Raw genomic sequence first — 15,582 nt, forward strand, 5'->3', positions numbered from 1 at the left:
AAGCACAAAGTTAAGGTATGTAGATGTAGATATGCTACGAGAGCGTCTCCGAACGAAGACATGAGGAATGATAATATAATTTGATTTTACATGGGATAAAAAAAAATCATTCATTAATTTTTATTCTAATTTATTTATTTATTTTTATTTGTAAAATATATTCTATATATATACCAGTAACGATGCGAGAATGCTAGAGGAAAAAGGTGGATGACAAAAATGGTTAATATTAGACAGCAAAAGAGTAGAGAAAAATATGACACAAAATTAACTCGTATTTTATATAGAGTAGAGGTTAATCATATTTTTATTTTACATCCGTTTATATTCAGTACGTATTCACCTCCTCTGCAATCTTCCCCTGCTTCCTCCCTGTTTCCTTGGCTTCCCTCCATCTCCATCCTCCACAGCTCTTAAACCCGTGTCACCACCACAGACTGTCCAAGTCCAAGAAGCCAACCCAGGACCAGCGAAATGGAGCTGAGGATGTCTCCCGCCTCGCCGCCCCCGCCGTCGAAGGACTTCCGGCTCGACAGCGCCGCCACGAGCCCGTACGCCACGGCGCCGTCCAGCCCGCACGGTCGCCTGGGCACGAGCCCGTTCGGTGGCCCCGCTGAGGGAGCGGCAGGCAGCGCGTTCTTGACGGCGCCGCCATCGCCGAACCCGTTTGACGTCCTGCCGCCGTCCACCCCGCACCTCACCGGCGCCAACCCGTTCGACCTCTTCCATCACTTCACCAGCGCGCCAGCCAGCCCCAGGCGCACCGCCGCGATATACGCGCACTTCGCCGAGGGGAACGGCCGTGACGGTGAGCAGGAGCAGGAAGGCGATGTGGATGAGTTCCAGCCGCGCGCGTCATTCGCCTCGGCCGTGCCGTTCGACTGGGAGGAGAGGCCCGGTACGCCCAAGAGGGGGCTCGGTGGCGGCGGCGCCGCGAACGGGGTGGCGTGGGACACAGACTTTGAGTTCGGCACGTTCGTCGACAAGTCCGCGCCGGCGGGGACGCTGACGACGGCCGATGAGCTCTTCGAGCAGGGCAAAATCCGGCCTTTGAAGCCGCTGCTCAGGACAGCCGACGAGCCCGTTGACAAGGGCAGGATCCGTCCGCTGAAGCCGCCGCCAGGGCTGCTCGACGGCGGGAGCGTCGGGTCATCGCCGCGGTCGCCGATAACGAGAGCCGGCATGTGGTCGCCGCAGCGACGGAGCAGGGTCGGCTCCAGCGTGGACTTCGACCCGTTCACCGCCGCGCTGGTGGAGGCGACCAAGGTGCCCTCCCCGCTCGGTGGCAAGGAAGCAGCCGGCGACGTCTCCTCAGGCTCGCTGCCCAAGAAACCCACCACCCGTCCCGCCTCGAGGAGCGCCGGGTGGAGAAGGTGGCGGCTCAGCGACCTCCTCCTGTTCCGGAGCTCGTCCGAAGGCGGCCGTGTCAACAAGGATCCGATCTTCAAGCCGGTGCAACAACTTGACGTGCCAGTCAAGAAGGCGAGCGCGCAGCCTACGACGACTGCCAAGGCCAACGACAAAGGCGACGACATGGGCAAGGCCAAGGAGCAGGGCAACAGAAGCGCTGCCGCCGCGGCGGAGGGCGTCGCCGGGTGCGCCCGGCTGAGCCCGCTGCAGCGTCTGGCCAAAGGGCTCGGCTCGTACTCGTGGCACTACGGCCGCGGCATGGCAGCGCCGGGGGCCAAAGGGTGAAGAATTTGTGGCGTTAACCGTATTGATTTGCCCGGTTGTTGTTCATACAACGTGTGTGTGTGTGTGTGTGTGTTTTTTTTTTTTTTTGGCAAAGCTTTGTGAAACCATGTACAAGTACAATTTGGCGCCATTTCTGTTCTTGGTGTTGGTCTCTCTCTTTTTGGAGCTTGACAGTACTATAATCATGTACTACTATTTGGGTATAGAAGAGATTATATGACGATGACAGATTGTTCATTCCTACGGGGTAATGTGCCCTTGATCATTGTCATGGCCAAGCTTTTTCTTAAAACTCGTCCTAAAGTAAGATTCTGCCTTCACACAAATGATTCAATTATCAGACTCAGACTGTAGCATGCAAACATGCAGATTGCATATAAAACTGAAGTAGCTGTGCTGCATAGATGTTTCTTTCATCACGGGGAAAACTTGGGTTTCTCGCCTGTAGCAAAAACAATACATGCTGTCTTATTGGTATGGAACTTTCTGTGTGTAGGTAATGGAGGCTATGGACAAGGTGAGGCAATGGCATGTAAGTAGGTTCTAAGAACATGAATTACTCCCTCGGATTATAATATATTTTATTTTGGATAAGATATGATCTCAAATGTCTAGTTTTGATCACTATTTTCTATTAGAATATATTTATAAACTCTATTGAATTTGTGTTATTATGAAAGCATTTGTTAAGACATCTACACATATGATTTTAAAGTTTTCAAACTAAATATTTTAAAAACTATGTTAGTTAAAGTTTTAAAGTTTAATCAAATATTTTTTTAAACGATATGTATTTATGATCAGATGGAGCAATATGGTTTTGCTCTTTCCATGTCTTTTCTCTTTTGTGTGTGTCATTCTTTTCCCCCTCTGCCTACGTAGATAATTACCTACATATTGTCCCTGTTGATGTTTGTTTTTCCTTTGCATTGAATTTTTAGTAGTTTTATATTGCACATACTGATACTGTCAAATACTCAGATAAATTACTTACAAAGCCAATTTATGCAGACGAACAACTTGGTAGAATTGAGTTTTCTTAGTGTAACTGTATCTACTCACTTGTCAACATTTCTCTGTTTTTGATTATTCATCATTTTGCACTAGAATAGGCGAATGACACCTACTCAGGTAAAGCGTCCTACTCCTACAAATGGATTCTATAGTGACCTTCTTATTTAGTGAATACTGCTGTCCAGTTTAAAAAGATGAAGTTTTGCACACTTTACTAGTTCCATCATTGATGCTCGATTCCGTTCGAGAGAATCAGAATCGTGCGCTCTTTTCTTCATTTCCATTGCTTTTAAAGGTACTCCCACTGAAATTCGTTTCCTCTGACCAAAGAAAACGACTGATATCTATTGGTAATTAGTGGCAGAGCTTAGTGTTGAACCATGTGGGTTTGTGGCCAGTAGCCTCCCCTACTGTTTCGAAAGTTGTATAAATGTGATGCCAAAAGTTTAGTGTACATGCTAAAAATCCACTACTTTAGTGCCCTCTGAACCATCAATATCAAATCCATAACATATCCTGTAAAAAGCTAATGTTTCATCGCAGTAATATGTCTTGGGTTATTTCTTGCCAAACTCCACTGGTGGAGGCTCCAAAACTATGCTCCTGATGGCTCAGATTGGCTACTATAGTTCCAGGTTCGGTAGCAGCAAACAAATTAGCTCCTGGGTCTAAAATAATATCATATTCTTATTCGAATCAGAATTTCAGATGCCGCGCGATGGTAGCAGTACATGACAAATATATTTTCTTGGAGCCTAGGCAGCTAATGATTGTCACTGACGATATAGTAATTTATTTTTATTAATGTGGTATATTTTGATTGTTAGAGTAAATACACTTTATTGTCAGCATGTTTTAAATGATATTATCTCTTAAACCGTTTATATAATTTGCGATTCGATTGTGCCATTATATTTATTGCAATCGAATTAACAAAACAAGATCTCGTATAATTATATTTTGATGAAAAACTAAAAATATGACTAACAAGTTCTACAAAATTTTAGTTAATCCTATTCAAATTCTATCCGTTCAACCAAAAAAAAAAATTAGATCATCATATCCATATTATCAAACAAGAAAAATAAATCGTTATATCCAACCTTATTCTCTAACCAAACCAACTCTAATTTTGTGTTTTTGTACGTTGTAGGTTGTAGCCATGGTTAGTGCGAGCACGTTTGCGTAGGTCCAAAAACTAGATATATAACCTATCTCTACCTTCTCCGGATTTTCTTCTATTCGAGCTTATACTCGCACTTTCGTACTGCTCATGTTGTCGTTAGTGGTATCCTAAAATTGGCTCAAACAGGCCAAAAGTGTTCGACATAAATTCAAGATGAACGACAGAGATGAATACCTGCAGGCAATAGTAGGTAGCACAAGCGCAGGGCTCGGCCGTCCAAAGACCATAGTCCAAAATAGCACAGCATCAATGGTGGTCCCACCTAGTCAACCGTGACACGTCCAAGCTGTAAGTTATTCCCTCCGTTGAAGAAAATAAGATATATTTTGTTTTAAAAAATCATTAAAATTAAACTTTGATAGTTAATTTCTTTTATAGTACGTTGTCAATTGTTATAAATTAATATCACATCAAAAATACTTTAAAATACAAACCTATTGAAACAAATATTGTATACTAAATATATATATATATATATATATATATATAATTTGACTAATTTTCAGTTAAAACTTATAAATTTTGATTTTTTGAAATAAAATATAACTTATATTTTTTTAACGGAGAGAGTAGGTTGCACTATGTAGATTGTCTTAATAGCCTAACAACCTAAAAATCCGATAGCTTTGGGACTGCCACCAGACCGAGTGCACTATCCCCGATGTCGGGGCTCGTGTCCAGTTTGGTCTCAGCTTGCAGTGTAACAGAGACAATGCCTTCTGGTTGATACGGATAAACCTCATCTTCGACATCCACGTTGAGCCTTACAATCCCAACCGTGTTCTCCGGCAGTTCAGGATCTCCCGGGAGTTCCCTCTACCGAGGGGACATCGTATGCCATAATCCGTTCATATGTAATTTGTATAATTAGTATTCATTTATTTAAATATGGCTAAACAATATTTCTATTTTCAGGCTTTCAAGGAAGGGGTGCGGTCTTGGTCAAGACGTTGTGTTCGTCATGCAGCTGCAATCGTGGGTGTACAACAGACACCTTCGAGCCTGCAAACCCTTACAACCACTCCACGTGCTCGGGCCTACCTCCGTTGGTTTCATGGGGACAGTCGGCGGAGGTGCTTCTCGAAGCAGCAAAGTGAGCTTTCTCACCAGGCCAGTGTCAACGACACGTTCGCCATATGCCCTCCTGCCGCATATAATGAGCTGGTTGGTACACCTTACATCTATTCATCATTTGCAAATTATTCCATAACTGTGAAATATAACATGGCTACAAACAGACATCTGCGAGGAAGTGGGAGACGACCTCCTTGCCCTCATAGACTGGGTGAATCGGGATCCACCGAGAGTAGACCGGCTAGAGCTTATTAGCGGTCTACATCACCTTGCATGGCGCTGTCATGATGCTATGAGTCAGTTTGGACCTTGCCATCCTAGACATGAGGATGTGGTTGATATGTCTAGGAGGAGGTCTCCACCACCACATACTATGATGATCCCCTCGCAGGGTAGGAGGGCACGTCCTCCCAGGTGCCACAGCCTAATCTCACTTTCATGTCCACACCAGGGTGGATGAGACCTTTACCAGGTACGTTATTTCGTTTTAACACAATTTGTTTGCTTCTATTTGTGTTTACATCTATTACAAAAATTGTTTATAATGATAGGTTCATAGTGGTAGTCTGGGGCCTTCGTGTTTGTTGCTTCTCCTTCATTGGGGACGTACGGCCATAATCCAGATGACTGGTTTGCGGAGCCTACCATCGTCTAGGGTTTCTCTCAAATGCCTAAAGCCCCCCAGTCTATACAGGATAATGCATTCACCTCGACGGCTATGCATCGCCCTATACAACCACTAGACCCTTGGATGTATCCAACGGACTAGATCTTTCACTATGGTAGAGGATGGTCCAACAATAGGGCCATAGGAAGACGTGCCCTTTGATGTACTATTTTTATGTTATTTGTATCGCTACGGAAGATTCTGTTTAGAACTTGTAGTTCGTATTGTGTTTATATTATTTGTATTGCTACGGTTGATAGACTATTTAGAACTTTTACTCTGTACTATGTTTATGCTATTTGCGCGTCACTCTTCATTTGTCCATACATACAACAATCATTTTACTCTTGAAAAAAATTATCCCATAAAATAATTATTTTTTGTGAAAACAGAAATTCTGTGCCATGTCAGCATGTGGCTCGCCAATAGGAGTCCAGTTGGCGTATGAGCCATCGACAGGATTCCCGTCGTCACCGGTAAGGTGTCCTATTGACATCCCCTTACCGACAAGTCTTATCGGCAAGAGACTATACTAACAAGATTTACAGTCGATAAGGCATATGCCGACAAGGGGTATATCCGCATCTCGCCTGCTGATAGGTAACTGTCGGCATTTCGCTTGCCGACTGGATACAACTTCTGTAATTTTTCAAAAACGGATATTATCTTTACAATTTTTCATTATTTAATATTATTATTATTTTAAATCCTCATGGGAGCCCACCTACTTGTAAGGTGAATGCCAGAGCTCAATTTATTTAAAAAGTGAGCGCCATAGCCAATGACATTATTTAAAGGAAAAACTCCAACCATTGTCATGATATCATCCCTCTCGTTTATTCTTCCCGTGAGGCCTACCATGGTGGTAGTTGCCGTTCTACGGTCCCAGCCCGCGCGTGCTTATTTTGACCAGACTGGTCCATTCGGTGCCGCACTGCGGCCTCCTTTCCCGGTCAAACACGACGTGACAGGCCCATACGATCCACGGGGACAGCAGGAATTCCCTTGCTTCTGTCACCACAAAAAATAAAGCGCCGGCGTACGTGCGCCGCGCGACCCTTGCGAGCCATCGAACGTGCGAAGCATCTTCCCAAGATCACAAGATGAGCAAAGCCACCCCTCGCGTCATGGACGCACGCTTCTCGCTCGGTGACGCGGCACCGCACGGATACACGATTTCCACCGTGAAACGCACGGGCCCGGCGTGCTGGACACCCGGGGCCTGCTCATCCGCCGGTTTGGAGTGTACGACCTGCGTGCGGCACCGCCGTAGCAGCGAGGGACCCTGGGTGGGTGACCGGTGGCATGCTCTGCTCGCGCCGTCGGACGTGCTGGGCTCGATTGCTCAGTTTCGTTCAACTGTCGCCGGCGGAAACGAATCATCTGACTTTTCTAAGCAAAGTTATAAAAGAATAGTACCGCGACTTTAGTGTTATTGTGAGCCGTTGGATTGAAAATTGATGATCAGATTTTTAGTGGCACAGTATGTCTACAGTAAAATTTGCACACGTGCTCCTATGGTCAGTGTTCGTGCCACGGTTTTTACTGCAAATCACTGTAGTTCACCTCACAAAAGTAATGTTTATGGTATTCCTCGGTGACTTCACTTCAGCAACTCCAATTCCCGCCCGGGGCTGCGTTCGACTGCTTCAGCCTTGCCGACCAGACGGCTGGACGGGGGGCCCGCCCACGACGACATGCACGTGGCCGCTTGGCCGGAGCTGGTTGACTTTCGTGGCAGAGTCGCTGCGTTTTCGCCGGCCGCGCAGGCTGAGAGCGCGACAGCTCGGCTCTTTCCCCGCGGTCAGTGTTGCAATGTGAGGTGGGTGGAACCGTGGAACTACTGATTAGACCCGTCGAACGTAAACCTGCGACGGCGACGGGCGAAGCCGAGTTCGCACTTGCTGTAGAATCCTCGACGAGGCTACAACTACAACAGGTCGGCTGCACAACTAATTGTCGTGGACTAGTACCCTCTGTATTAGTAATTGCTACCGCAGAGAACTCACTCTCTGCATTAATTTGAATCTCAGCCCTCTTTTCCCAGATCAATGACTCAGGTTGTTTGGATTAAAAAAAGAATGCAGAGGATACGAGTTCCTCCAAGCAGTCTCTCTCTCTGTTGTGCTGCGCGGAGGAATCATCGAGATTCGACAGAGAGGATGAGGATGGCTTGGGCGTGCGCGATGGACCGCGCCACGCACATCGCCGACTCCGCCAAGCGCTTCCTCCTCTCCTTCCGTTGCCCTCCGCTGCCGCACCCCGGCCCTAACCCCGTAAGTGCACTAACCCCACCTCTTCTCGCTACTCAAATCAAGCTCCCGACCAACGCCGAGGTGATGGGATGGGATTCCGGCGATGTATCGCTTGTGTCCTGGCACAATGATCATACTGGAAGCCCTTTTGTATTATCAAATGTGACGTACCTATCGAATATCAATGACTCCTTTTCTGTTGCTGCTGTACCAATAGGAGCAAGGTGTGATGATTTTTCAACCGATCCAAATCTCCGAGAGGTAATTTCTTCAGACCAGCACTGGTGCTTCAATGCTATGCTTTTGCCTGCTAATGTATAAGGTAATAGTTTGCTTGGCAGGAACATTGGCTGGCCGGCTTGCGTTCATCATTGATTCTTACAGGTAAGCGTTATTAATACTGCTATGTAACAAAAATAACTATGTAATAAGATTGAGATGATGATGAAATTTATCTTAGATTGATTCGATAGCACAATGTTTTCATGGTGCAGTAGCACTGAATATATAGGCCACATGACTGCAAACTTCGATTGCAAAAGCAGCACTGAATTTGATCCTAACATATCAATGGCCTCCACCAAAATGGCATGGTCCTGCTAAAATATTTACAGTATTAGAGCCATCCTGCAATATGAATTAAAACAGGGATGAGAAGAACAAATAAACATGCTTAATTTTGTCAAGCGTATGTTGAGAATAGGTTTACCATTAGCAGCTAGGTGAAGGTAGTGAAAGATCCAAATTCCTCAAAGACTTGATTACTGTTTGTGAATTTCTCTTCTTGTTCTTGATGATTGGACACCTGACTGACATTAACTCCCGGTTGTTTTATACTTCTTATAACACTTCGTCTCTTTTTCTTATGCAACTTGTCGACCCAGCTTTCCTTCCGCTTTGATGTCCTCTTTCGAACCTCCCTTTTCTTCAAGCCAGTGACATGAGATAAATTTTCAGGTAGTCTAAATGGTTGTTGTCCGTCAGATTGGTTAGTGAAAATTATTGGAGAGTCATTAATCTTGTCTTCAACTTGTTTATAGAGGGTGTTAAGTACAACATCAACCATTGAATAGCATTCTTCAAAGTTAGCTGCTCGAGAAGCAATTGTAAGGAACTTGCGAGTGAGAAGCTGGTAGCTTTTTCCTTGCATTATATTCTGAATCCAACTCTTTGGCTCGCTTGCTTGCAACCGCCCTTTCAAAATGTGTGAAAAATCGAGCAATGTCTAGATCACATTTCAGATAGTTCTTCATGTCATTGTTTAAGCTCTCACTTAATTGTGTACTTCGCATTCCTAGTGTGAACACATTTTTCATGTAGCATGCAGCCCATTTCTCCTTTTGTTGATATATACCACCCAACCAAGCATCATTTTGGACTTTACTTCTCAAGGCACTGAAAGCTTCTTCAAATATTGTCTCATCATCATATTCATACACACAAGCACTGAAATCAGCTAGGATGTTTGAGTCATTGTCGCTCTTGAGACGAGCTAGGTGCTTGACGGCATTTTGCATAATGTGAAAAGTACACAAACCATGCCAAGTTTCAGGAAAGACTGCAAATATTGCCTTCTTCATTGCCATATCTTGATCTGTATATATGGTTCTTGGATGCTTTTCACTATGTGCTTTCAAAAAAGTTTCAAAAAGCCATTTGAAAGATTCAAATGTCTCATCATACATTAGAGCAGCCCCAAATACTATGGTTTCTTTGAAATGGTTAAATCCAATAAACACACCAAGTGGTCTAATTTCTCTATTTGTTCCAAATGTGGTATCAAAAGTAATGACATCACCAAATTGAGCATAGTCAATAAGCATTTTAGCATCTGCCCAAAAAATGTTGATTATTTTCTCCTCACAATCTAGCTGCACAGCACACTGAAATGAGGGATTCTCTGCACATATGTCTTGAAAATACCTCAGGATACTTCCCACTTCACCATACACCAAATCCTTTTGTCGCTTTGTCCTCAAGTAATTCTTGTGATCTAGGCATGTGTAACTAAGGTTACTTGAGCCACCAGCTTGTCTACTAGCTAATTCATGAGCATCTTTAGGTCGGATTTCGGAAGCATCTGCCATGTCAATTTGAAAAGCTTGGATATTAGAAATTTTCCGTTGTGATGTCATTAGATGTCATGTTTGTGGCAGCTGAAGGATGTGGTTATGCTCAACCACCAAATCATATAACTCATAGTTTTCTTCTTCACGATTCAGTGTTATTCCCATTCGAACCTTGCAACCAGTTCTAGTTTCAGCCCGAGGATTCTTTGTTAGATGATCCCTTTTATCTTTCCCCCTCTGACCAGCCTTAGAGCATACATATCTACTGGAAGTACATACGCCATCTACTGAGCTTTTGTTGTTATATTGCTTCCTTACTTCAAAACCTATCATACCTCCATAGGCAGTCCAGAAATCTCAAGCCTCATCAACATCTTTAAATTTCTTGCCTATCCTTGGTATCCAAGGTGGTGACTGTGGTGAATTCTCCATCATACAGAAGATGAAGATGAAACCATAAATGAGGAAATTCAATTTTGATTGCCAAACGAAATTTAAGATCAATAAAGCAAAATGGTCTTGTGGAGGAACATGAATTTTTTTTCTTTTTTTTATGAATTTACTTGTGTTTACTTTCTTCACAGGATGAGAAAGCATGAGAGCAAAGCTGGGACCTGAGAAGGAAAGGAAGGAAGAGAATGAGTAGGAAAGGAAGGGAACGAGGAGTTGGGACCAGTTGGTGCCAGAAAAGCAGCTGGGAGCAGTTGGCGCCAAAAAAAAAAGAGCTCAGTTGCCGCTCTTTTCTACGTTACCTGCCTCTGCTGCAACTTTTTTTAATCCAAACAACCTGAGCCATTGATCTGGGAAAGGAGGGCTGAGATTCAAGTTAATGCAGAGAGTGAGTTCTCTGCAGTAGCAGTTACTAATGCAGAGGATACGAGTCCAATTGTCGTAAGACACTAGAGGCATTTGTTTTTTCAGAGTAAATTAAGACAAGAAGCTGAGAATCTGAATGAACACCACATAATCAGACCAAATGTGCACAGCACTGTCGGTTATTACCTAGTAGGGCTATCAATGAGCCAAGCTAGAGCTAGGTGGTCGTCTCAAGTTTGAGTTTGATAGAAATTCAAGCAAGTTCGATCCGAGCCAAAGATTTGTTAGCGTTTCGAGTCGAGCTCAAATTGAGTTTAAAGCAAATCAAGTTGAGTAGCTCATGACCATTGAGTGTGTGTGTGTGTATGTATATGTATGTAGTCACATGATTTAAGATTAGATTATTAGACTTTGAGTTGGATAGTAAGGTTAAAAAAATAAACTTAACTAAAGTAAATAGACAACGTCTTTATCTCGACAGAAAGCAATTGAAGTTAATCAAGATTTTGACGAGCTATTCAAACTTGAGCTCAACAGGCTTGTAGTTAGACTTGAGATTGACTTATTAGAAACTCGAGCGAGTCAAGTTTAAATAGCTCACGAGTCTTTTTTAACAGTCCTATTACCTTACCTAGCAGGAAAGGTTTGGTATGGCCATGGCAAAAAATCCTCGGCCCAAAACTGTCTCAAGCACAGGAGAGGTAGTACTGATTATCTTGAAAACGATCACCATGTCTCATTTTCCAGCATATGATACACTCCATTAGGGTTAAAGAAAATGTAATCAGCTTACTCTTGTACATGTTTCAGAATGAGAACTTGGCTAAAGAACCACTGAGTTATCGTACAGACACACATTGCTAATGCCAAAGAACTCTGAAACCCAATGCCACCTATCTTGCCCTTCGTTCTCTGGACAGTTCAATTCAGGTGGTACAATTTGGCAGGCCCGTATAGTCCAGGAAGAAATGACACCTTAGTACGACCTGTATAATCCCATCAGCGGCTTCTCTCTATCCTCCACTCTCTTTCGTGCTGCTTCCCGCGCTTTAAGGGCCGCTTCATCCTCCTTGGAGATCACCTTGGGCTTGCTGTCCTCTCTCTTCCTCTTGTTAACAGCAACAGCAGATGGAGTACCCTTAATAGGTCTCATCGGGTTCAATGGTTTTGTGACAACTCGACCTGGAGCTGGACCTCCTTTAATAGCGGGAACAGCAGTGTTTGCAGCAGGAGCTTTTGTTTGTGAAGTTGTGGATTGGCCAACATCTGTTTTTGAAGTTTTCACAGACTTGTACGCCTCTTCTTGAGTAACCCATTTGCCTGCTCAATAAGAACAGATAAATGAATATAAAATGAAAAATAGCAGCTCAGAGAAAGAAAGGACTGAACCAATTACAAATTCAAATATGTGTGTCTGCTTGATGAAATTACCTATGCCATCAGAATAATAGAATCCTGAGTTTGAGTCGTAGTAAAGTCCAGTAGATTTGTCATAATAATATCCTGAAGTTGAGTCGAATACCCATCCTGCTCAAACCAGTTTAAAGAAATGTTACCAAACAGAGAGAACATTCAGATAGACCAATGATTTGTTGTACTCAACAGTATGATCAGGTCTATGTAAAAAATGCTTCATAGTACATATCATGTGGATTATAGTTTACAGCAGTAATTGGCTGTACTGGCAGATAGTATCCAGTGATCTAGCCAGCGTATTTTCTAAGGTTGGTAGATAACCAGAGTTCATATACAAGCCACGCCAGACACGAACAGAAGAACAAACTTCAACTGAGGTACAGTAATGAAAAATGTAACATCTTTTACTTAATTGAAATGCTGTTGTATAACATTTTGTTGCACAACAACAAATTTGTAGGCTGACAGAAGAATTTTATGTCTTCTTCTCCAGTAAGGACATTTTGCTTGTAAGGTGAATAGAAAGTAGCAAAGCAAGGATATAGTTATGGGCTAGCAGAAAGAAATGTTTGAATGGGTGATTTAATTGTGTAAGCTCTATATCAAACAAGTGGGGCTTTAAAAACTGACAGTAACTAGGACATTACTGTTGGTTGTCAGGCTACTTCTTAGTTCACCAATGAAAGTCTGGTGGTGTGAGCTGCATGTGAACTAGGTCGAACTATATGAAGTTATGAACAACTAGCAGCAGTGTGTGTGTGGGGGGGGGGGGGGGATTAGGAACATGAGACTAATATAGCAAGTTACTGAAAGCTCAAGATAGGAAAATAAGGGAGATGCTGATCATAGATGTGGGTCTATTTTGTGTTATGCAAATCAAAGATAACTGCAGACAACTGGATACAAACCATGCATTGCATCGGGTACTAAAGAATATACTGAATTGCTGATATATAGAAAACAGTAAACCGTACACAACCGTCTCCAGGTGCTGCAGAAGCGTCTCCAGCCACACTCCTCTGGCTATTTTCCAAATCTTTCTGATAGCTCTTTTTAGCTTTCTGCGGTGAACAAAAATCATAGTCAGACATGCTTCATAGTTCATTAACCAACTGTAAGACAAATCGCAAAAGCACAGCAAAAAGGAACAAGATAAAAGCCAAAAAGGGCAGCCTACATGTTGTATCAATGCATTAAGGTCTTCTGTTTAAAAAGCATTCTAGTTTATGAGAGATATAATATGCACATCATAGATGGACTTTAACTGACGGATATCAGAAAACAGAAGAAAAAAAGTGAATTTAAGAACTCACGGCTTCTATCTGCTGAAGGGCTCGGGCAGCATGCTGCTGTTCCTTGTCCTTTGCATCACTCTCCTTTTGCATTGTCGCCAATCTTTTAGTGACATTGTCCTTGTGGCGCTTACCAAGTTCATGTGTTCTGATGCTGAAGGGATTGTTAGCTATATAAATCTTACAGAAGTCGCACCATTTGTTTCCTTGGCTCACCCAGTACTGAAACAAGATGGATAAAGGATAAGTTATTATCATCAAAGCTAACTTGAACAACTGGATGCTTGCAACAACAGAGTTTGGCAACATAACAGTCAGCAGCAGATTGCAGACAACATTTTCAAGGGCAAAATAAACCTGTTATTTTGACTAAATGATAAACACTGTATGTGCTCATATTCTCATATATATTTAGCACAGGAAAATAATTTCCGCATAACGAATTGGCACTCTCATCCCTAACATCCACTTAAAGTCACTACAAATCCAGTCACCGTTTAAAACAAATAACTAAACAATGACGAATACATAAGGAACTAGCCCCTAATTGGCTAATTCTGTCTCCATCTACAGAATCTACGAACGTGAAGCGCCACCACAGAACCACATCAGTTGGCCTTAATCTCTGAAGTTCCGTCTCACGAAGCTGCAACCCATACTCTACCGTGGCAATAGACAGCACCAAACAAGCAAAGCACGCGGAGCTAACCCTAATCCCTTGGAGACGAGACACACAGAAAGACCACGCGAGGTCCAAAGCTACCACTCAGCCCTGCACAAAATTGAACTCCTGGGACGACGGCAATCGGTAACGATCCCCGAAAAGCACCGTGATTTCGCCCAAACCGGAGCGCGAATCCTACGAGTCACGGCGGCAATACGCGGCGTGGAACTTGGAAGGAAGCGGCGAGGGGAGGGGAGGGGAGTACCTCCGTCATGGCGGCGGGCAGGGAGGGGATCCGCGCGATTCGGGGAGCTTTGGCTTCTTCGGGGCGAGAGATCGCCGGAGCGGCCGAGCAGGGTGCTGTCTCGGTGCGGAGTGGCGCGGCTGGTGGGGGACAGCAGGAGGCGGCGAGGCGCGTTCGGTTATTTCTTTCTGCGGACGGGCGCAAGGGCGAGTTGAGTACGGGATGCCCCCTCGTTGAATAAAAAATGGTGCTTTGCAGCACCGTCTAATGGCCATCACCTATCATCAATTTGGATCTCTGTAGAATAATTTCCTATTTAAATTAGATCTACCATTTTAAGATTTACATTTAAAACATGTGACGCGTGGAAACGATGCCATGTATAGTTGGACTAGAAATGGCTCCTGTACTTTTGCTAACGGAGACTTGCCTGTTTTTTCTGCTACCGCACGCTGAATGGGACTCATCACTTTCGTCTTTTCGGTCTTACTTTAAAATGTTCTTTTATTTATTGTAAAAGAATTTATTTTATTTCACCTATCTATTTCCTCCGTATATAAATACTTGACAACTTTGATTTTTACTATTCATACTTTGACTAACTCTATTTTTTTTAAATATTTAGTTGATTGATATAACATATGAATCACTTCATATGCTATCAAAAGTATTTTCATAACATTATATACTTATAAATATTTGCTCATGTATTTATAAAAAAATTAATAATGAAACTTTAAATAGTAAATTAAAATTGTTAATTATTTGTAAACGAAAAGAGTATCGAGTTGGTACCCGCTTTGTCTCGATACTAGCTAAACCTAGAAAAGGTAAAGGCATAAAACAAAGCGTTACGAAAATGTGGGCAATACTGGCTAAGCTATTTTCACTCGAAATGCATAGGCATTCTCTCCTTTTTGATCTGTAACGCATCACCAGTTGATTTAGGAGTGGAGAATTAGTAGTTTACCTGTCTGAATTTAAAACATTGAAACTATTTGGCTAAAGCTATTTGAGTTTATTTGAGGCTTCAACCTATAAGAGTCCAAAGCTCCTTTCTACCCGAGAAGCTAACCAATTCTGCGTTAGCTCCAACTTCTTTTTTCGGAAAGCCACTAAAGCTTTCGAGAGCTACAAAGTAGTCGATTATATTAGAAGAGTGGAATTGATCCAGTTTATGAAAAAAATTG

General features: G+C 43.1%; 2 protein-coding genes across 2 annotated transcripts; one reads left to right on the forward strand and one right to left on the reverse strand.

Annotated features, from left to right (window-relative positions):
* The first annotated feature begins 325 nt into the window (after positions 1–325).
* Positions 326–1,932, forward strand: LOC133930623 (uncharacterized). The gene has a single exon (XM_062377306.1). It carries the CDS (start codon positions 475–477, stop codon positions 1,693–1,695), a length of 1,221 nt encoding a protein of 406 aa, XP_062233290.1. The 5' UTR covers positions 326–474; the 3' UTR covers positions 1,696–1,932.
* A 9,555-nt stretch (positions 1,933–11,487) lies between these two features.
* Positions 11,488–14,605, reverse strand: LOC133930624 (zinc finger protein ZOP1-like). Its single transcript, XM_062377307.1, has 5 exons — positions 14,414–14,605; positions 13,506–13,706; positions 13,172–13,253; positions 12,208–12,303; positions 11,488–12,096 (listed from the first exon to the last, which is right to left on the reverse strand). The coding sequence occupies exons 1-5, from the start codon at positions 14,420–14,422 to the stop codon at positions 11,753–11,755; spliced, it is 732 nt and encodes a 243-aa protein (XP_062233291.1). The 5' UTR covers positions 14,423–14,605; the 3' UTR covers positions 11,488–11,752.
* Positions 14,606–15,582: the final 977 nt, after the last annotated feature.

The sequence above is a fragment of the Phragmites australis genome, chromosome 10, assembly GCF_958298935.1.
Source record: "Phragmites australis chromosome 10, lpPhrAust1.1, whole genome shotgun sequence".
NCBI classification, from domain to species: domain Eukaryota; kingdom Viridiplantae; phylum Streptophyta; class Magnoliopsida; order Poales; family Poaceae; genus Phragmites; species Phragmites australis.